Source organism: Lynx canadensis, chromosome X (assembly GCF_007474595.2).
Source record: "Lynx canadensis isolate LIC74 chromosome X, mLynCan4.pri.v2, whole genome shotgun sequence".
In the NCBI taxonomy this organism is placed as follows: domain Eukaryota; kingdom Metazoa; phylum Chordata; class Mammalia; order Carnivora; family Felidae; genus Lynx; species Lynx canadensis.
In genome coordinates, this window is record NC_044321.2 from 57774175 (window position 1) to 57792303 (window position 18129).

Genomic DNA, 18129 nt, shown 5'->3' on the forward strand with positions numbered 1-18129 from the left:
TTATCCACGGGATACAGGTGTGCGGTTTTGAACCGACACATGCACCCCCATGTTTACAGCAGCACTATCAACAATAGCCAAAGTATGGAAAGAGCCCAAATGTCCATTGAAGGATGAATGGATAAAGAAGATGTGGTATATATACATAATGGAGTATTACTCAGCAGTCAAAAAGAATGAAATCTCGCCATTTGCAACTACGTGGATGGAACTGGAGGGTATTATGCTAAGTGAAATTAGTCAGTCAGAGAAAGACAAAAATCATATGACTTCACTCATATGAGGACTTTAAGAGACAAAACAGATGAATATAAGGGAAGGGAAACAAAAATAATATAAAAACAGGGAGGGGGACAAAACAGAAGAGACTCATAAACATGGAGAACAAACTGAGGGTAACTGGAGGGGTTGTGGGTGGGGGGATGGGCTAAATGGGTAAGGGACACTAAGGAATCTACTCCTGAAATCATCGTTTCACTATCTGCTAACTAATTTGGATGGAAATTTTAACAAATAAAAAATAAAATTAAAAAAAAGGGTATGAGAGAGAAATAGGGAGGAAGATGCCAGCGTAGGAGGACGCTGGGCTCACCGCGTCCTGGTGATCACTTAGATTCCACACACACCTGCCTAAATAACCCAGAAAACTGCCAGAAGACTAGCAGAACGGATTCTCTGGAGCCAAGGGTAGACAAGAGGCCCACGGAAGAGGGTAGGAAGGGCGGAGAAGCGGTGTGCGCTACAGGGATTGTCGGGAGGGAGCCGGGGCAGAGGGGCAACCCGCCGGCAAAGCGGAGCCCTCGAGTCTGCCTTGCAAAAGCGGAGGGGCCGGACACAGTGTGTTCTGACAGCAAGCGGGACTTAACATCTGGAAGGTTATAAGTTAACAGCTCTGCTCCGAGAGCGGAAGGGCTGGAGGACAACGGGAGGGACAGTTGTTGAGCCCCGGATGACAGAGCTCAGCTTGGCGGGGAACAAAGGCGCTCACCAGCGCCATCTCGCTCGCCCATCCCCCAGTCAAAATCCCAAAGGGAACCAGTTCCTGCCAGGGAACTTGCTTGCACCGGGCAAACACCCAACGCTGTGCTTCTGTGGATCCATCCCTCCTGTGGTGGGTCTGACTCCCTCCCGGTGCCGCAGGGCCCCTCCTGAAGCAGATCACCGAAGGAACAGTGAGCTGACCCTGCCCCTCCCGCACCTGTGCACCTTGCCGATCCACCCCAGCTAATACGCCAGATCCCCAACACCACAAGCCTGGCAGTGTGCAAATAGCCCAGACGAGCCACGCCACCCCACAGTGAATCCCGCTCCTAGGAGAGGGGAAGAGAAGGTACACATCAGTCTGACTGTGGCCCAGGGGCAGACAACAGGTCTGACGCGGCCCCGCCCACCAACACAAGTTATTCAAGGCAGCACAGGGGAAGTGCCCTGCAGTTCCACACCACTCCAGGGACTATCCAAAATGACGAAACGGAAGAATTCTCCTCAGAAGAATCTCCAGGAAATAGCGACAGCTAATGAACTGATCAAAAACGATTTAAACAATATAACAGAAAGTGAATTTAGAATAATAGTCATAAAATTAATCACTGGGCTTGAAAACAGTATAAGGGCAGCAGAGAATCTATTGCTACAGAGATCAAGGGACTAGGGAACAGCCAGGAAGAGCTAAAAAATGCTATTAATGAGCAGCAAAATAAAATGGAGGCAATCACAGCTCGGATTGAAGAGGCAGAGGAGAGAATAGGTGAACTAGAAGATAAAATTATGGAAAAAGAAGAAGCTGAGAAAAAGAGAGATACAAATATCCAGGAGCATGAGGGGAAAATTAGAGAACTAAATGACGCACTAAAGAGAAATAATATACGCATAATTGGTATTCCAGAGGAGGAAGAGAGAGGGAAAGGTACTGAAGGTGTACTTGAAGAAATCATAGCTGAGAACTTCCCTGAACTGGGGAAGGAAAAAGTCATTGAAATCCAAGAGGTACAGAGAACTCCCTTCAGATGTAACTTGAATCGATCTTCTGCACGACATATCATAGTGAAACTGGCAAAATACAAGGATAAAGAGAAAATTCTGAAAGCAGCTAGGGATAAACGTGCTCTAACATATAAAGGGAGACCCATAAGACTCGTGACAGATGTCTCTACTGAAACTTGGCAGGCCAGAAAGGAATGGCAGGATATCTTCAATGTGAGGAACAGAAAAAATATGCAGCCGAGAATCCTTTATCCAGCAAGTCCGTCATTTAGAATAGAAGGAGACATAAAGGTCTTCCCAAACAAACAAAAACTGAAGGAATTCGTCACCACTAAACCAGCCCTACAAGAGATCCTAAGGAGGATCCTGTGAGACAAAGTACCAGAGACATCGCTACAAGCACGAAACCTACGGACATCACAATGACTCTAAACCCGTATCTTTCTATAATAACACTGAATGTAAATGGACTAAATGTGCCAACCAAAGGCATAGGGTATCAGAGTGGATAAAAAAACAAGACCCATCTATTTGCTGTCTATAAGAGACTCATTTTAGACCTGAGGACACCTTTAGATTGAGAGTGAGGGGATGGAGAACTATTTATCATGCCACTGGAAGTCAAAAGAAAGCTGCAGTAGCCATACTTATATCAGACAAACTAGACTTTAAATTAAAGGCTGTAACAAGAGATGAAGAAGGGCATTATATAATACTCACAGCGTCTATCCATCAGGAAGAGCTAACAATTATAAATGTCTATGTGCCAAATACGGGAGCCCCCAAGTACACAAAACAATTACTCACAAACATAAGCAACCTTATTGATAAGAATGTGGTAATTGCTGGGGACTTTAACACCCCACTTACAGAAATGGAGAGATCATGTAGACACATGGGCAAATAAAGAAACAAGGGCCCTGAATGATACATTGGATCAGATGGACTTGACAGATATATTTAGAACTCAGCATCCCAAAGCAACAGAATATACTTTCTGCTCTAGTGCACATGGAACATTCTCCAAGATAGATCACATCCTTGGTCACCAAACAGCCCTTCATAAGAATACAAGAATTGAGATCATATCATGCATACTTTCAGACCACAATGCGATGAAGCTTGAAATCAACCACAGGAACAAGTCTGGAAAACCTCCAAAAGCATGGAGGTTAAAGAACACCCTACTAAAGAATGAATGGGTCAACCAGGCAATTAGAGAATAAATTAAAAAATATATGGAAACAAGCAAAAATGAAAGTACAACAATCCAAACACTTTGGGATGCAGCGAAGGCAGTCCTGAGAAGAAAACACACTGCAATCCAGGCCTATCTCAAGAAACAAGAAAAATCCAAAATACAAAATCTAACAGCACACCTAAAGGAACTAGAAGCAGAACAGCAAAGACACCCGAAACCCAGCAGAAGAGAAATAATAAAGATCAGAGCAGAAACAAACAATATAGAATCTAAAAAAAAGTGTAGAGCAGATCAACGAAACCAAGAGTTGTTTTTTTGAAAAAATAAACAAAATTGATAAACCTCTAGCCAGGCTTCTCAAAAAGAAAAGGGAGATGACCCAAATAGATAAAATCATGAATGAAAATGGATTTATTACAACCAATCCCTCAGAGATAAAAGCAATTATCAGTGAATACTATGAAAAATTATATGCCAACAAACTGGACAACCTGGAAGAAATGGACAAATTCCTAAACACCCACACGCTTCCAAAACTCAATCAGAGGAAATAGAAAGCTTGAACAGACCCATAACCAGCGAGGAAATTGAATTGGTTATCAAAAATCTCCCAACAAACAAGAGTCCAGGACCAGATGGCTTCCCAGGGGAGTTCTACCAGACGTTTAAAGCAGAGATAATACCTATCCTTCTCAAGCTATACCAAGAAATAGAAAGGGAAGGAAAACTTCCAGACTGATTCTATGAAGGCAGTGTTACTTTGATTCCTAAACCAGACAGAGACCCAGGAAAAAAAGAGAACTACAGGCCAATATCCCTGATGAATATGGATGCAAAAATTCTCAATAAGATACTAACAAATAGAATTCAACAGCATATAAAAAGAATGATTCACCATGATCAAGTGGGATTCATTCCTGGGATGCAGGGCTGGTTCAACATTCGCAAATCAATCAATGTGATACGTCACATTAATAAAGGAAAAGATAAGAACCATATGATCCTGTCAATCGATGCAGAAAAGGCCTTTGACAAAATTCAGCAACTTTCTTAATAAAAACCCTCGAGAAAGTCGGGATAGAAGGAACATACTTGCACATCATCAAAGCCACGTATGAAAAGCCCACAGCTAACGTCATCCTCAATGGGGAAAAACTGAGAGGTTTTTCCCTGAGATCAGGAACACGACAGGGATGCCCACTCTCACCGCTGTTGTTTAACACAGTGTTGGAAGTTCTAGCATCAGCAATCAGACAACAAAAGGAAATCAAAGGCATCAAAATTGGAAGAGATGAAATCAAGCTTTCACTTTTTGCAGATGACATGACACTATACATGGAAAATCCGATAGACTCCACCAAAAGTCTGCTAGAACTGATACATGAATTCAGCAAAGTTGCAGGATACAAAATCAATGTCCAGAAATCAGTTGCATTCTTATACACTAATAATGAAGCAACAGAAGACAAAGAAACTGATCCCATTCACAATTGCACCAAGAAGCATAAAACACCTAGGGATAAATCTAACCAAAGATGTAAAAGATCTGTATGCTGAAAACTATAGAAAGCTTATGAAGGAAATTGAAGAAGATATAAAGAAATGGGAAAACATTCCATGCTGATGGACTGGAAGAATAAATATTGTCAAAATGTCAATACTACCCAAAGCTATCTACACATTCAATGCAATCCCAATCAAAATTGCACCAGCATTCTTCTCGAAACTAGAACAAGCAATCCTAAAATTCATATGGAACCACAAAAGGCCCCGAATAGCCAAAGTAATTTTGAAGAAGAAGACCAAAGCAGGAGGCATCACAATCCCAGACTTTAGCCTCTACTACAAAGCTGTCATCATCAAGACAGCATGGTATTGGCACAAAAACAGACACATAGACCAATGGAATAGAATAGAAACCCCAGAACTAGACCCACAAATGCATGGCCAACTCATCTTTGACAAAGCAGGAAAGAACATCCAATGGAAAAAAGACAGTCTCTTTAACAAATGGTGCTGGGAGAACTGGACAGCAACATGCAGAAGGTTGAAACTAGACCGCTTTCTCACACCATTCACAAAAATAAACTCAAAATGGATAAAGGACCAGAATGTGAGACAGGAAACCATCAAAACACTAGAGGAGAAAGCAGGAAAAGACCTCTCTGACCTTAGCCACAGCAGTTTCTTACTTGACACATCCCCAAAGGCAAGGGAATTAAAAGCAAAAATGAACTATTGGGACCTCATGAAGATAAAAGCTTCTGCACAGCAAAGGAAACAACCAACAAAACTAAAAGGCAACCAATGGAATGGGAAAAGATATTTGCAAATGACATATATCGGACAAAGGGCTAGTATCCAAAATCTATAAAGAGCTCACCAAACTCCACACCTGAAAAACAAATAACCCAGTGAAGAAATGGGCAGAAAACATGAATAGACACTTCTTTAAAGAAGACATCTGGATGGCCAACAGGCACATGAAAAGATGCTCAACGTCGCTCCTCATCAGGGAAATACAAATCAAAACCACACTCAGATATCACCTCACGCCAGTCAGAGTGGCCAAAATGAACAAATCAGGAGACTATAGATGCTGGAGAGGATGTGGAGAAATGGGAACCCTCTTGCACTGTTGGTGGGAATGCAAATTGGTGCAGCCACTCTGGAAAACAGTGTGGAGGTTCCTCAGAAAATTAAAAATAGACCTACCCTATGACCCAGCAATAGCACTGCTAGGAATTTACCCAAGGGATACAGGAGTACTGATGCATAGGGGCACTTGTACCCCAATGGTTATAGCAGCACTCTCAACAATAGCCAAATTGTGGAAAGAGCCTAAATGTCCATCAACTGATGGATGGATAAAGAAACTGTGGTTTATATACACAATGGAATACTACGTGGCAATGAGAAAGAATTAAATATGGCCTTTTGTAGCAACGTGGATGGAACTGGAGAGTGTGATGCTAAGTGAAATAAGCCATACAGAGAAAGACAGATATCATATGTTTTCACTGTTATGTGGATCCTGAGAAACGTAAGAGAAGACCATGGGGGAGGAGAAGGGAAAAAAAAAGAGGTTAGAGTGGGAGAGAGCCAAAGCATAAGAGACTGTTAAAAACTGAGAACAAACTGAGGGTTGATGGGGGGTGGGAGGGAGGGGAGGGTGGGTGATGGGTATTAAGGAGGGCACCTTTTGGGATGAGCACTGGGTGTTGTATGGAAACCAATCTGACAATAAATATCATATATTAAAAAAATTAATAAAAGGGTATGAGAAGAAAGGAGTACTAACTGAAGAAGCACAGAAGTAATGTTCAGAAAGAAAGCAGAAACAATCAGGAGGCTACAATATCATGACAATGAAAAGACTTTCCAGAAGTAAGAAGTGGTTAAGAGTATCAAATAATATCATTTATTAAGCATTTGTTCATGATTAAGATTAATAGCAATCTTGAAACCAAACAGAGCCAAGTTAATTGTATACTTTTTGAGGCTGAACAAAACACATGATAAACAATAAAGCCATCATTTACTGATACAAAACAGATCTTTAATATAAAGTTTTAATGCTGGGAATAAGAATCCATACCTTGAACCACAACATCTGGCTTTGGTACAGTAGAAAACCTTCGATTCAGGGGATCAATTTCTCCAGGAGCTAAAAATCCCTAAAGAAAAACCATAAAAAGATTGTTACATCTCAACCAAAAAGCTAAATTTTTTTAGGTAAGTAATTTATTTGTACAAGGTACCTAAATTCATGCTTTTTCCACTATAGCCTTTCAGGGGCGTAAAAAGCTAATGTTTGAGGAGAAAAAACACAGCAGTGCCAAAACCTCACATCATAACCTGTGAGAGGCAGGTATGGAAAGAAAACAAATACCTTCTAGTGGTGGCCACAAGTTCTTTGCTGGAAATAGATGGGGTGTAAGTATAAGCAGAAAGTTTTTTAGCTACAACTCCACCTTCTCTGGATGCATATAATTAGATAATCAAATCACAGTGCTTATTATCAATAATTTAGGTCTTGTTTTCTCATTTATTCATGTGACTGTTATGCTTTATGCTCAGCATATATCTTTTGACTTGAATTTCTGTCCTCGCTGAAATGGGACGAATTCACCCATTTGCTCTTAAAAACACCATTCATTTCCTCCTTTTTCACAGCATTTAGTTTATTTATAGCACTGAATGAGAAAGTCATCAGGTAAGGATTGTTTTAAACAAATCTTTCTGCTCATTATTGCTACATTCTTCATAATATCAACTAAAGATAATCAAACTTTTATGCTGTACACCTGAAACTCACATGGATGTATGTCAATTATAGCTCAGTGAAACTGAGAAAAAAAACCAAAATAGAACAAAAACAGCTGCAGAAAACAGTCACGTATAAACAGGTCAAAGAGACTGGCTTAGAAAGGACAGCTAAGTCCCACCTTAGATCTTCTAGGAGCCTCACTTATAACTTACCATAATAACCTACAATGGGGAAATAGATTTGCCGGTAAATCTGGGAAACTTCGAGAAAGAGAATGCTTACAATAGCTCAAAATATCAAAAATAAGTTGAACATAAAGTACGAAATTCTCAAGTGCTACATTTAAGAGCTGTTTCAACAGAATTTAACATTAAAAAAAACATTTAAAGGGCCCCTTAACAAAAATAAACAAACAATAAATTTTTAAAAACTATGATGCTCCTGGGCCACCTGGGTAGCTCAGTCGGTTAAGTGTTAGACTCTTGATTTTGGCTCAGGTCATGATCTCAGGGTTCATGAGTTTGAGCCCCACACTGGGCTCTGTGCTGACAGTGAGGAGCCTGCCTGGGATTCTCATTCATTCTCTCTCTCTCTCTCTCTCTCTCCCTCTCTGCTTTTCTTCTCTCTCTCTCAAAATAAAGAAATAAAAATTTAAAAAAACTATGATGTTCCCAAACACTTGTCATGGTGCCTAAGATTATCTTATCAGCTTACTCAAATAATGAAACATCATATTGCTTGTAAAAGTTAGTACTTATATCCATTATCAGTCAACATTACTATCTAAGCACAAGTGCATTCATCAGTCACCAGGCAAGGCACTAGGGGAGTATTTTGAAAGAGTAAGATCTAGGCCCTGATCTCAGAGCAGCTCTGAGTATAGTACCAAGGTAGGAAGCCCTAGGCAGTATGAGAGACATGGTTGCCAGGGGGAAAGATTTTTGTGAATGACTGGCCATATTCCCACTCTAAGCACCTGACCTAGAGGAAAATATATAATTAAGGCAGAATATAAAACGCAAAAGGTATATCCAGATTTAATGAGCTACTCACAAATCTGATTCTTGCAGTGATTAAGGAGAAAAAAGTGGAAGAGGCTTGATACTTCCCCTTACCTCTGCCATCAAGCTTCCTAAGATGTACAGAGACTGACCCCACATATGGGGCAACTTGCCCATGGGGACTCGGTCCACAGTGTGAGGATTTTGATATTCTTCGTCAACCTAAAAGAAAAGATAAAGAAGCCGCACAAAAGATAATAGAAGGTTAAAGATACTGGACAACAAAAGGGCTGAATCTGGATCGTGACTCATACCCTGTAAAACAGTTATATATGCAATGCACCGAAAAGTTAAGCACTGTGACTACAACCTAGGGTAGTGCTCCTTTGTAAAAAAATGTTTATTTATTTTTAAGAGAGAGAGAGAGAGAGACAGAGAGAGACAGAGTGTGAGTGAGGGAGAGGCAGAGAGAGGGAAACACAGAATCCAAAGCAGCTCCAGGCTCCGAGCTGTCAGCACAGAGCCAATGCGGGGCTTGAACTTGTGAGCCGTGAAATCATGACCTGAGCTGAGGTCGGACACTTAACCGATTGAGCCACACAGGCACCCCGGGAAGTGCTCCTTTAAATGTAGGTACATACAAATCACCTGAGGATCTTATCCAAAGGCAGATTCTGACCGAGATTCTGAGTGTGGAGGAAAGCCTGAGATCTGCATTTCTAACAAACTTTCAGATGGTGCTGCTGATGTTTCTAGAAGTTTATTACATCCATCCCCACCAGGATGGAAGATTACAACCCTCCCATGGCTAATGCTCCTTCGTAATGGAGAAGAGGAACAATGGTACTCCCAACTGGCATGGTGGGAAAACGGAGACCTACAACATTTTTCAAACCTGATCTACTCAAACAATCCCATATTACTGGCATCAAAACAGAGAATACCAAATCCTGACAGTTTACACAGAACATCACTGTACGTCTGCCTACTGATCTCCATATCATTCTTAACCTTAAGGTTTGGTCTTTAAAAATAAATCAATATCTGGGGGTGCCTGGTTGGCTTAGTCGGGTAAGCTTCTGGCTCTTCATTCTGGCTCAGGTCATGATCTCTCGGTTTGTGGGTTCAAGCCCCACATCGGGCTCTGTGCTGACAGCATGGAGTCTGCTTGGGATTCTCTCTTTCTCCGTCCCTCTCTACCCCTCCCCTGTTCTGTCTCTCTCTCAAAATAAATAAGCTTTAAAAACATTTAAAAAATCAGTCTCTGAACAATTAATTTTTTTAAATTGAGGTATGGTTAACATATAAAAAGGCCATGCATATTTAATGTATGCATCTTGATGAGTTTGAGGATAAATATACACCCATGAAACTACCATTGTAATGTTTGGTCTTGCCCTTGTCTCATTATGCAACAGTGCCATAACCGAGACTGCTTTAAAAATTTATTTTCAGGGCGCCTGTTTGGCTCACTTGGTTAAGTGTCCAGCTTCAGCTCAGGTCATGATCTCCCAGTTTGTGAGCTCAAGCCTCATATCAGGCTCTCTGCTCTCAGTGCAGAGCCTGCTTTGGATCCTCTGTATCCCTCTCTCTCTGTCCCTCCCCCATCATACTCTCTCTCTCAAAAATGAAAATAAACATTAAAAAATTATTTTCATCGTTTCATGTGTCTGTTGGCCATCTGGATGTCTTCTTTGGAAAAGTTTCTATTCATGTCTTCTGCCCATGTCTTCACTGGATTATTTGTTTTTCGGGTATGGAGTTGGGTGATGGGCATTGAGGAGGGCACCTGTTGGGATGAGCACTGGATGTTGTATGGAAACCAATTTGTCAATAAATTATATTTAAAAAATAAAATAAATTATTTTCAAAGGCGTTAAATCATATTTTTATCATCTTATACCTAAAGACAAATTTTTAGAACATGAAGATCAGAAAGTTAAAACTGGTTTGACTCAAATGAGGCAGTCCTGTGGAGGTACTGCTCTTCTCCCAGCTCCATGTAATGGTACTTGTCCAGCTCACCTTGTCCGGAGGAACACTATATAGCTCTGGCAAAAGTGGGACTCCATTTTTGCCCTTGATGAGGACAGTTTCAAGAGCCTCTCTATATTCTTGAACCTGTAGATAAAGGGAAAAAAAGTTTATAGAGTGTTCCCTCAGGAACTCAAGGAGTGTTGTAGCCAAAGAGTCCTATTGCAAAGGAACATATTCACCTAGTAAAATGGAGAAGAAAGGAAAGTAGCATTTGAGAAATGCTTATTGCAGGCCAGATACTATGCTAGGAGTTTTGTGTACTTGAACACATTTATAATTTTTACAACCATCCTAGGAGGTATATGCAGTTAAAACCTTTTTACTGAAAAATGAAAGCTCAAAGATGTTATGAACTCGTGGAAGATCATGCAGAAAGTGTAAGGTTGAGCCTGGATTTGACCTCAAGTCAGCCTGTCTCCACAGGCCTGTTTTGATCCACTATGTACTATTCTAAACATAGCTTCTTGCCTTTACATGTACTGGCTTTTAAAACTGTATTTAAGGGGCGCCTGGGTGGCGCTCAGTCAGTTAAGTGTCCAACTTCAGCTCAGGTCATGATTTCAGGGTTCTTGAGTTCGAGCCCTGCATTGGGCTCTGTGCAGACAGCTCAGAGCCTGACGCCTCCTTCAGATTCTCTATCTCCTCTCTCTGTCCCTCCCCCGCTCATGCTCTCTCTTTCTCTCAAAAATAAATAAACATTAAAAAAATATTTAAAAACTGTATTTTACCTGCTAAATTTTCTATTATAGTGAAGTTCACATTTTTTTGCTTAATAATTTGTGGTAGATTAGTAATGCCTAAAAAGCAAGCAAGACAAAACAGACAAAAAAAACCCCATGATAATTTATGGTGGGGAAAAAACAGTTCTAACGGTTGTTTTGCAAACACAAATTTATTCTGATGCATTTGATGTATGAGGGAACAATTTGAGCATAACATAAATTTGACATTTGCTTACACACAATTGCAAGAGTATACACTCAGCTGAACTGAGCTGTGTAAGAATACCCAAAACATACACATGCACACACTTCAGGAGGAAAATAGAACCACGCTCATCCACGTTTCGTGTTACAACTTTCTGTCCAATTTCGGACAACATTCCTTCTACCACTGCATAGTAACTTCTGAGCTGCTCCCTTTTCATGGCCACCCTAGGTACATGACTCTGTGCCTTCCTGTTTCTTTAATTTCCTTTCCTTTCTTCACAGTTTATTTTTTAATTATTCTGTCTGTTCTGTGTTCTTTTTCTCTTTCTCCTTACTCTCGTGCTATCTTTCTTGTTCTCCTCCTCTGGCACACAGAGTGGTGGGTATGAGAGCCCAGCAGGTCACCTGGCAGGAACATGGATGCATATGTCCATGAGCAAACCTTAGGTCTTTTACAAGGTACAAGTGTCATATTGTGATATTTATGTATTTCTTAACCATTCACCATGCATAAAGTTACAATACTGTGTTTATTAGGTTCCTATTGTTTTAAAATGTTTTAATGTATATTTTATTATTTTTAATGTTTTATTTATTTTTGAAAGCAAGAAAGACAGACCGTGAGCGGGGGAGGGGCAGAGAGAAAGGGAGATACAGAAGCTGAAGCAGGCTCCAGGCTCTGAGCTGTCAGCAGAGAGTTTGATGTGGGGCTCGAACCCGTGAACTGTGAGATCATGACCTGAGCCGAAGTCAGACACTTAACTGACTGAACCAGCCAGACACCCCAGGTTCCTATTGCTTTGTATATATTTCTGACAAACTTTTTAAATGTTGTGTCCCAACCTCATTTTCCCATGAGCCCTATAGTTTTTATTTCTCAAATATGCAGAGCATGGTGATCTTCAAGAAACATATATGTCTTATTATAGCCAAACTGACCTCCCTTGTTCTTATGGCATATCTTCATCTGTAAAATTAAAAAAAAAACTTTAGGGATATTTTCTTCTTTTAAGAAGAACAAAAAACTATTTTCATTGTATACAGAGAACCTGAAGAAGTCAGTGACTATACTTGGACTACTTAATAGTTACTACGGAAGCCAGACAAAAGAAAAGAATAAAAAAGAATCCAGGTCTCTCAACTCTTTTTTTCCCCCACAGAGTCCAAAAAACCTGTGTGCTTTGTAGTTGGTAGGCACCTATAATAAATAAATCTTTCTTTGAGTAAGAAAGGTTTTTGAAATTCTGTGGATTTTCCACAGTTCTGTGGAATTTGAGAAGGAGGGAGAAAAATGGTAGAATCAAAATAGGGTGGGTTATTTCTATTACTGCTTATGTTATTTGCCTTCTCAAAAAGGGATATCCTTTAATTTACTAAAATTTAGAGTAAAACACTTTATGGCCTCTGAAACTTTGGTGTAACCCTATTACTTAAACTCATATTGGCAGTTACAGATTTAAAAAAAGTTAATGTTTATTTTTGAGAGAGACAGAGAGTGACCAGGGGAGGGGCAGAGAGAGAGGGAGACACAGAATCTGACACAGACTCCAGTCTCTGAGCTCTCAGCATGAGCCTGATGTGGGACTCGAACCCACGAATTGGGAGATCATGATCTGAGCTTAAGTTTAACTGACTGAGCCACCCAGGCACCCCTGGCAGTTACAGATTAATATTGGCCAAAGCATTCAAATTACACAGAATTATGTTTTATGTAGCTAAGTATAAGGGACTTACAAATGTGCTGGATTCATGTCCAAGCTTAGACCATGGTCAATTTGTAGAATGCCGAACACTAAACTTACTCGATTAAATTTCCCAGTCTCACTGTTTTCCAATGATGGTTTCTAAATTACTTTATTCATGTAGCCCCAAAAATGATGATGACCATGTTTTTTGGGGCAAGGACAGGGTATGAATGGGTTGTTGTTGTTTTGGGCTTTTTTGGAGGGGGTGCTAAAGTCAGAACATCATTTCCAAGATTTAAAAAAAAAGACATACAAATCCAAGTACCTCTTATAACTGAGGCAAGTGGACAGGGCTTGTTATTGTGCTCTCTGTATTTATTAAAGGTCAAGTCTGAGCAATGGCAATATCCAGGTCTTTCAACTCTTAACCTAGCGTCCCCAACTGCTAGTCTCTAGAAGACAACTCTGTCTCTTCCCTATTAGGGAAGAATTCCATTTGGTCACAGGGTCAGCACAAACATTAACTGAAAGAAGAAGACATAACAAAAACATTCTGCTGAAAAGCTCTTTCCCCAGCATATTACCTGTTCTGCATTGCCACTAAAGACCCCATCAAGAATAAAGTATGTCCAGAACAATGGCCATTCACACTCAATGTTTTCAAATAACTTCAGCTCAGATGGTTCATAGTACAGACGGTTGGGATCCTGGTAAAAACACAATAAACAAAGTCTATTTTATCACTGCAAATTCAGACACATGTCTTTAGTTCAGAGGTATCACAATATAGCCTTGCAGAGCGTGTACACACCCCTCCTCCCTTAGCAAGTACTTTGTGATATGACTTGTAACCCGTAGAACTGGGATAAAAATGACACCATAGGCAAGTATGTGAAGAAGTGATATTAATTCCTAATAAACATGAGTTTGGTTTTGTATTTGTTAAGTTTGAGGTAGCAGCAGAACGTATAAATAGAAATGCTTCAAAGGACAGCAAGAGAGATGAGGATTTGGGAGTCATCCTCGTACAGGTGACACTTGAAGCACAAGTTACAAATGTAGTAGCTACATATAGTGAATAGATGACCTGAGAACAGAATCTTGGTTATGCTCTCATAGTTTGGTGAGGAAAAAACAAAAAGAATGAGGATAGTGTAGAACTGTATAAATTAAATAGGAAAAGAATTTCATGAAAATGGAAGGGTAGGTAACAGTAATGTACTACCAAGAAGGCAAGTATAATGAGGAGTGGGAAAAGGCTACTGGATTGATCACTTGGGACATTCTGATGGTATTTCAGAGCATAATTTTAATAGATCAGTAGAGATAGAAATCAACAGGACTAAAGAATAAAGTAGAAGAAGGAAAGTAGACCAGAAGAGTTTGAGCTCGATGATTAAAAAATGTTTACATTCCTAGTGAAGTGCTTCTTATTGACCATTCATTCCCTTTAATAATACTTAACTTTCTCCATTGATAATTCCAAGGAGAATTTTTGACAGGTGGAGCAAAAGCAAGTTAACTTTTCAAGATCAGGTACTGTTTAGAACCAACCAACCACAAAAAGGCGGAAGGGGGAAGAAAGTGCTATTGAAGAAAAGATTTTTCCCTTTGTAACTATTAAATATTTGGGAGGAAGATACTTTGAGACTATTCAAATATTCTGTTTCTGCTTAAACTTTCACCCACTGATTTAAGCGTCTGTCAGTAGCTCTTTCCTGAAACTAACCAGCTGCAAGAGGTGGAAGAACTACACCTTCCTCTATTTTATTTAATCCATAAAGGCTCACAAATAGAACTTGGCAACTAAGCCCAACAAAGGTAGGAAACATTAGTTACTGTAACCTATTTAGTGATTATTTTATTTTATATATGTTTTTAAAGTGTATTTATTTTGAGAGGCAGAGGCAGGACAAGTGGGGGAGGGGAAGAGAGTAAGGGAGAGAGAGAATCCCAAGCAGGCTCTGCGCTGCCAGTGCAGAGCCTGATGCGGGGCTCGAACTCATGAACCTGTGAGATCATGACCTCAGCTGAAACCAAGAGTCAGATGCTTAAGCAACTGAGCTACCCAGGTGCCCCTTTAGTGATTATTTTAAGTACCACCAGTGAGTTAAATATTATCTGAATGAGACTGCAAACAGTACTGACCATGCTACCTTGGACTCATTTTGGGGGAAAAAAACCCACCTCTTTGGGAGTTTTATAGCCATCTCGTAGAAAGCGACAGCAACCATAACGACCCTGGAAACCCAAAGAAAAGAAACAGTGGAAGCATGCACATTGGTATAGCCATATAGTCCATCAAATACAGCCTTTGCAAGAGCTACATGTGCCAATCTATCACCAATACAGATACAGTATTTAAAAAATAATAAAATATAATCTAAAAAAACCTTTGATAACAGCCCAGTAGCAGAAACTGATTTCAGAAATCAATGTGTGTTCAAGTGAGGGCTAAGTTACAGGCTCTTCCCTAAAGCAGAGTTTCTAATAACTCTTTCATCACTTTCCACCATAGGATAAGTCTGTAACAGCCCAATTACTATGTGGGCTGTTCACACAGCTCATAAGAGATGAGAGGCTCAAAAAAAAGACAATATATTTTTAAAATTTTGATAATTTGAGACTTAGACAAGAGTTGCAAAAACAGTACAGAGAGTCACCACTACCCTTCAATCACTGTCCCTTTATATTAACTTCTTACATAACCACAGAACATGAATAAAAACTAAAAAATTAACCTTGGCACAAGACTATTAACCAAAGTACAGAACTTATTTGGACTTTGCCAGTTTTTCTTTCTTTCTTTTTAAATATTTGTTTTTGAGAGAGAGAGCGCGAGTGAGTGCACAAGTGAGCAATGGGCAGAGAGAGAGAGAGAGAGAGAGGGAGACACAGAATCTGAAGCAGGCTCCAGGCTCTGTGCTGACAGCTCAGAACCCACGATCTGCAAGATCATGACCTGAGCCGAACTCGGACGCTTAACTGACTGAGCCACCCAGGCGCCCTGCCAGTTTTTCCACTAACAGCTTTGTTTTTTTCTTGTTCCAATATCCATTTTAGGATCCCATTCCATTTAGTTGTCATGTCTCATTAGTCTCTTCCAGTCTGGGATAGTTCCTCAGTCTTTCCTTGTCTTTCATCACCTTGACAGTTTTGAAGAGCTTATCAGTTATTTTGTAGAATGGCCCTCAATTTGGTTTTGTCTGATGTTTTCCCATGACTGAGATTACGCGTTATTTGCATGGATACCACACTGGTGCTGTGCACTTCTCAGTGCACTGTATCTGGGACCACATGATGTCAATATGCTTTATTACTGGTGGTGTTAACCCTGATCATTTGGTTAAATCGCTGACTCAAGGCTCCCAAGAGAATTAATTTCTCTTTAAAGTCAAAGCCTTAAAGAAGAGCACATATGGACATACCTGAAGCTTGGTGATGATTTCTTGCTTTGTAAGCTCCACCAACTGGCTATCTTCTACTGCAAAGGCTGGGAACGAAATAACTGAAAGTAGACTAGCATCTACCTCTTTGGATGTTGAAGCCCGGGGGAGTAGTGAATTAAGGATAGACTAAAAAGAAAGAAAGAAGTCAAATGTGGCACATTAGTAGTTAAGTTGGGATTATAAAACTAACAGCTTTAATTTCAAAAGATTTATGTGGAAGAGGATCATTCAGGAGAAAACCCAAAGATTATTCAATAATAATGATTCAATTATATTCAATATTGAATTCAATAATTCAATAATAATTTCTAAGTGAGAGCTTAGAAAACTAGTTATTTGTGTAAATTATCCATTGTCTTAACACTGTTCTCAATGCTTCCCAATCCTGGATCTTAAGCAGCTACTAATGGATGAAGAATACACTAACATCATCTTGCCCATAGTCCCCTTGCTCCATTGGCCATTTAAGGGTAAAGATAAGAGAAAATGTAGCTGCTGAGAAGCAAGATGTGGAAGGCTCAGCTCCTTAACTGCTGACATTTATCTTTTCCAAGGAAAATTTCACATTTTAAAATTAGAAGATGAGTTTATATTCATTATGGGTATCTAATCAGAGTTTGAAGGCAAGGAGAAGGTCATCTTGCCAATGAGAAGAACATTAATCTTTCAATACAGAGAATAACCCTAAACAAAACTGAAGATACGTATTTTTTTTAATTTTTATATATATATATGAAATTTATTGACAAATTGGTTTCCATACAACACCCAGTGCTCATCCCAAAAGGTGCCCTCCTCAATACCCATCACCCACCCTCCCCTCCCTCCCACCCCCCATCAACCCTCAGTTTGTTCTCAGTTTTTAACAGTCTCTTATGCTTTGGCTCTCTCCCACTCTAACCTCTTTTTTTTTTTTTCCTTCCCCTCCCCCATGGGTTCCTGTTGAGTTTCTCAGGATCCACATAAGAGTGAAACCATATGGTATCTGTCTTTCTCTGTATGGCTTATTTCACTTAGCATTACACTCTCCAGTTCCATCCACGTTGCTACAAAAGGCCATATTTCATTTTTTCTCATTGCTACGTAGTATTCCATTGTGTATATAAACCACAATTTCTTTATCCATTCATCAGTTGATGGACATTTAGGCTCTTTCCATAATTTGGCTATTGTTGAGAGTGCTGCTATGAACATTGGGGTACAAGTGCCCCTATGCATCAGTACTCCTGTATCCCTTGGGTAAATTCCTAGCAGTGCTATTGCTGGGTCATAGGGTAGGTCTATTTTTAATTTTCTGAGGAACCTCCACACTGCTTTCCAGAGCGGCTGCACCAATTTGCATTCCCACCAACAGTGCAAGAGGGTTCCCGTTTCTCCACATCCTCTCCAGCATCTATAGTCTCCTGATTTGTTCATTTTGGCCACTCTGACTGGCGTGAGGTGATACCTGAGTGTGGTTTTGATTTGTATTTCCCTGATAAGGAGCGACGCTGTACATGAAGATACGTATTTTTGCCACTTAAACAGTCTAATCTCCAAACATCTCAGCCCAGAGCCAACTGGGGACAAAAGAA

The 18129-nt window shown here is 40.0% G+C and overlaps 1 protein-coding gene across 6 annotated transcripts in view; it reads right to left on the minus strand.

The window, feature by feature from the left end:
* The window catches only part of PHKA1 (phosphorylase kinase regulatory subunit alpha 1), a 180907-nt gene that overhangs the window by 119369 nt on the left and 43409 nt on the right, over positions 1 to 18129 (minus strand). For 5 of the 6 annotated variants that reach the window (XM_030305106.1, XM_030305105.1, XM_030305103.1 and 2 more), the window contains exons 8-13: positions 16535 to 16681; positions 15294 to 15347; positions 13691 to 13813; positions 10481 to 10576; positions 8570 to 8677; positions 6783 to 6861 (exon numbers count right to left, since the gene is read on the minus strand). In XM_030305106.1, coding sequence (XP_030160966.1) covers positions 6783 to 6861; positions 8570 to 8677; positions 10481 to 10576; positions 13691 to 13813; positions 15294 to 15347; positions 16535 to 16681 — 607 coding nt within the window. The remainder of the gene's footprint in view (positions 1 to 6782; positions 6862 to 8569; positions 8678 to 10480; positions 10577 to 13690; positions 13814 to 15293; positions 15348 to 16534; positions 16682 to 18129) is intronic. The other variant, XM_030305102.1, reaches the window with a different exon arrangement.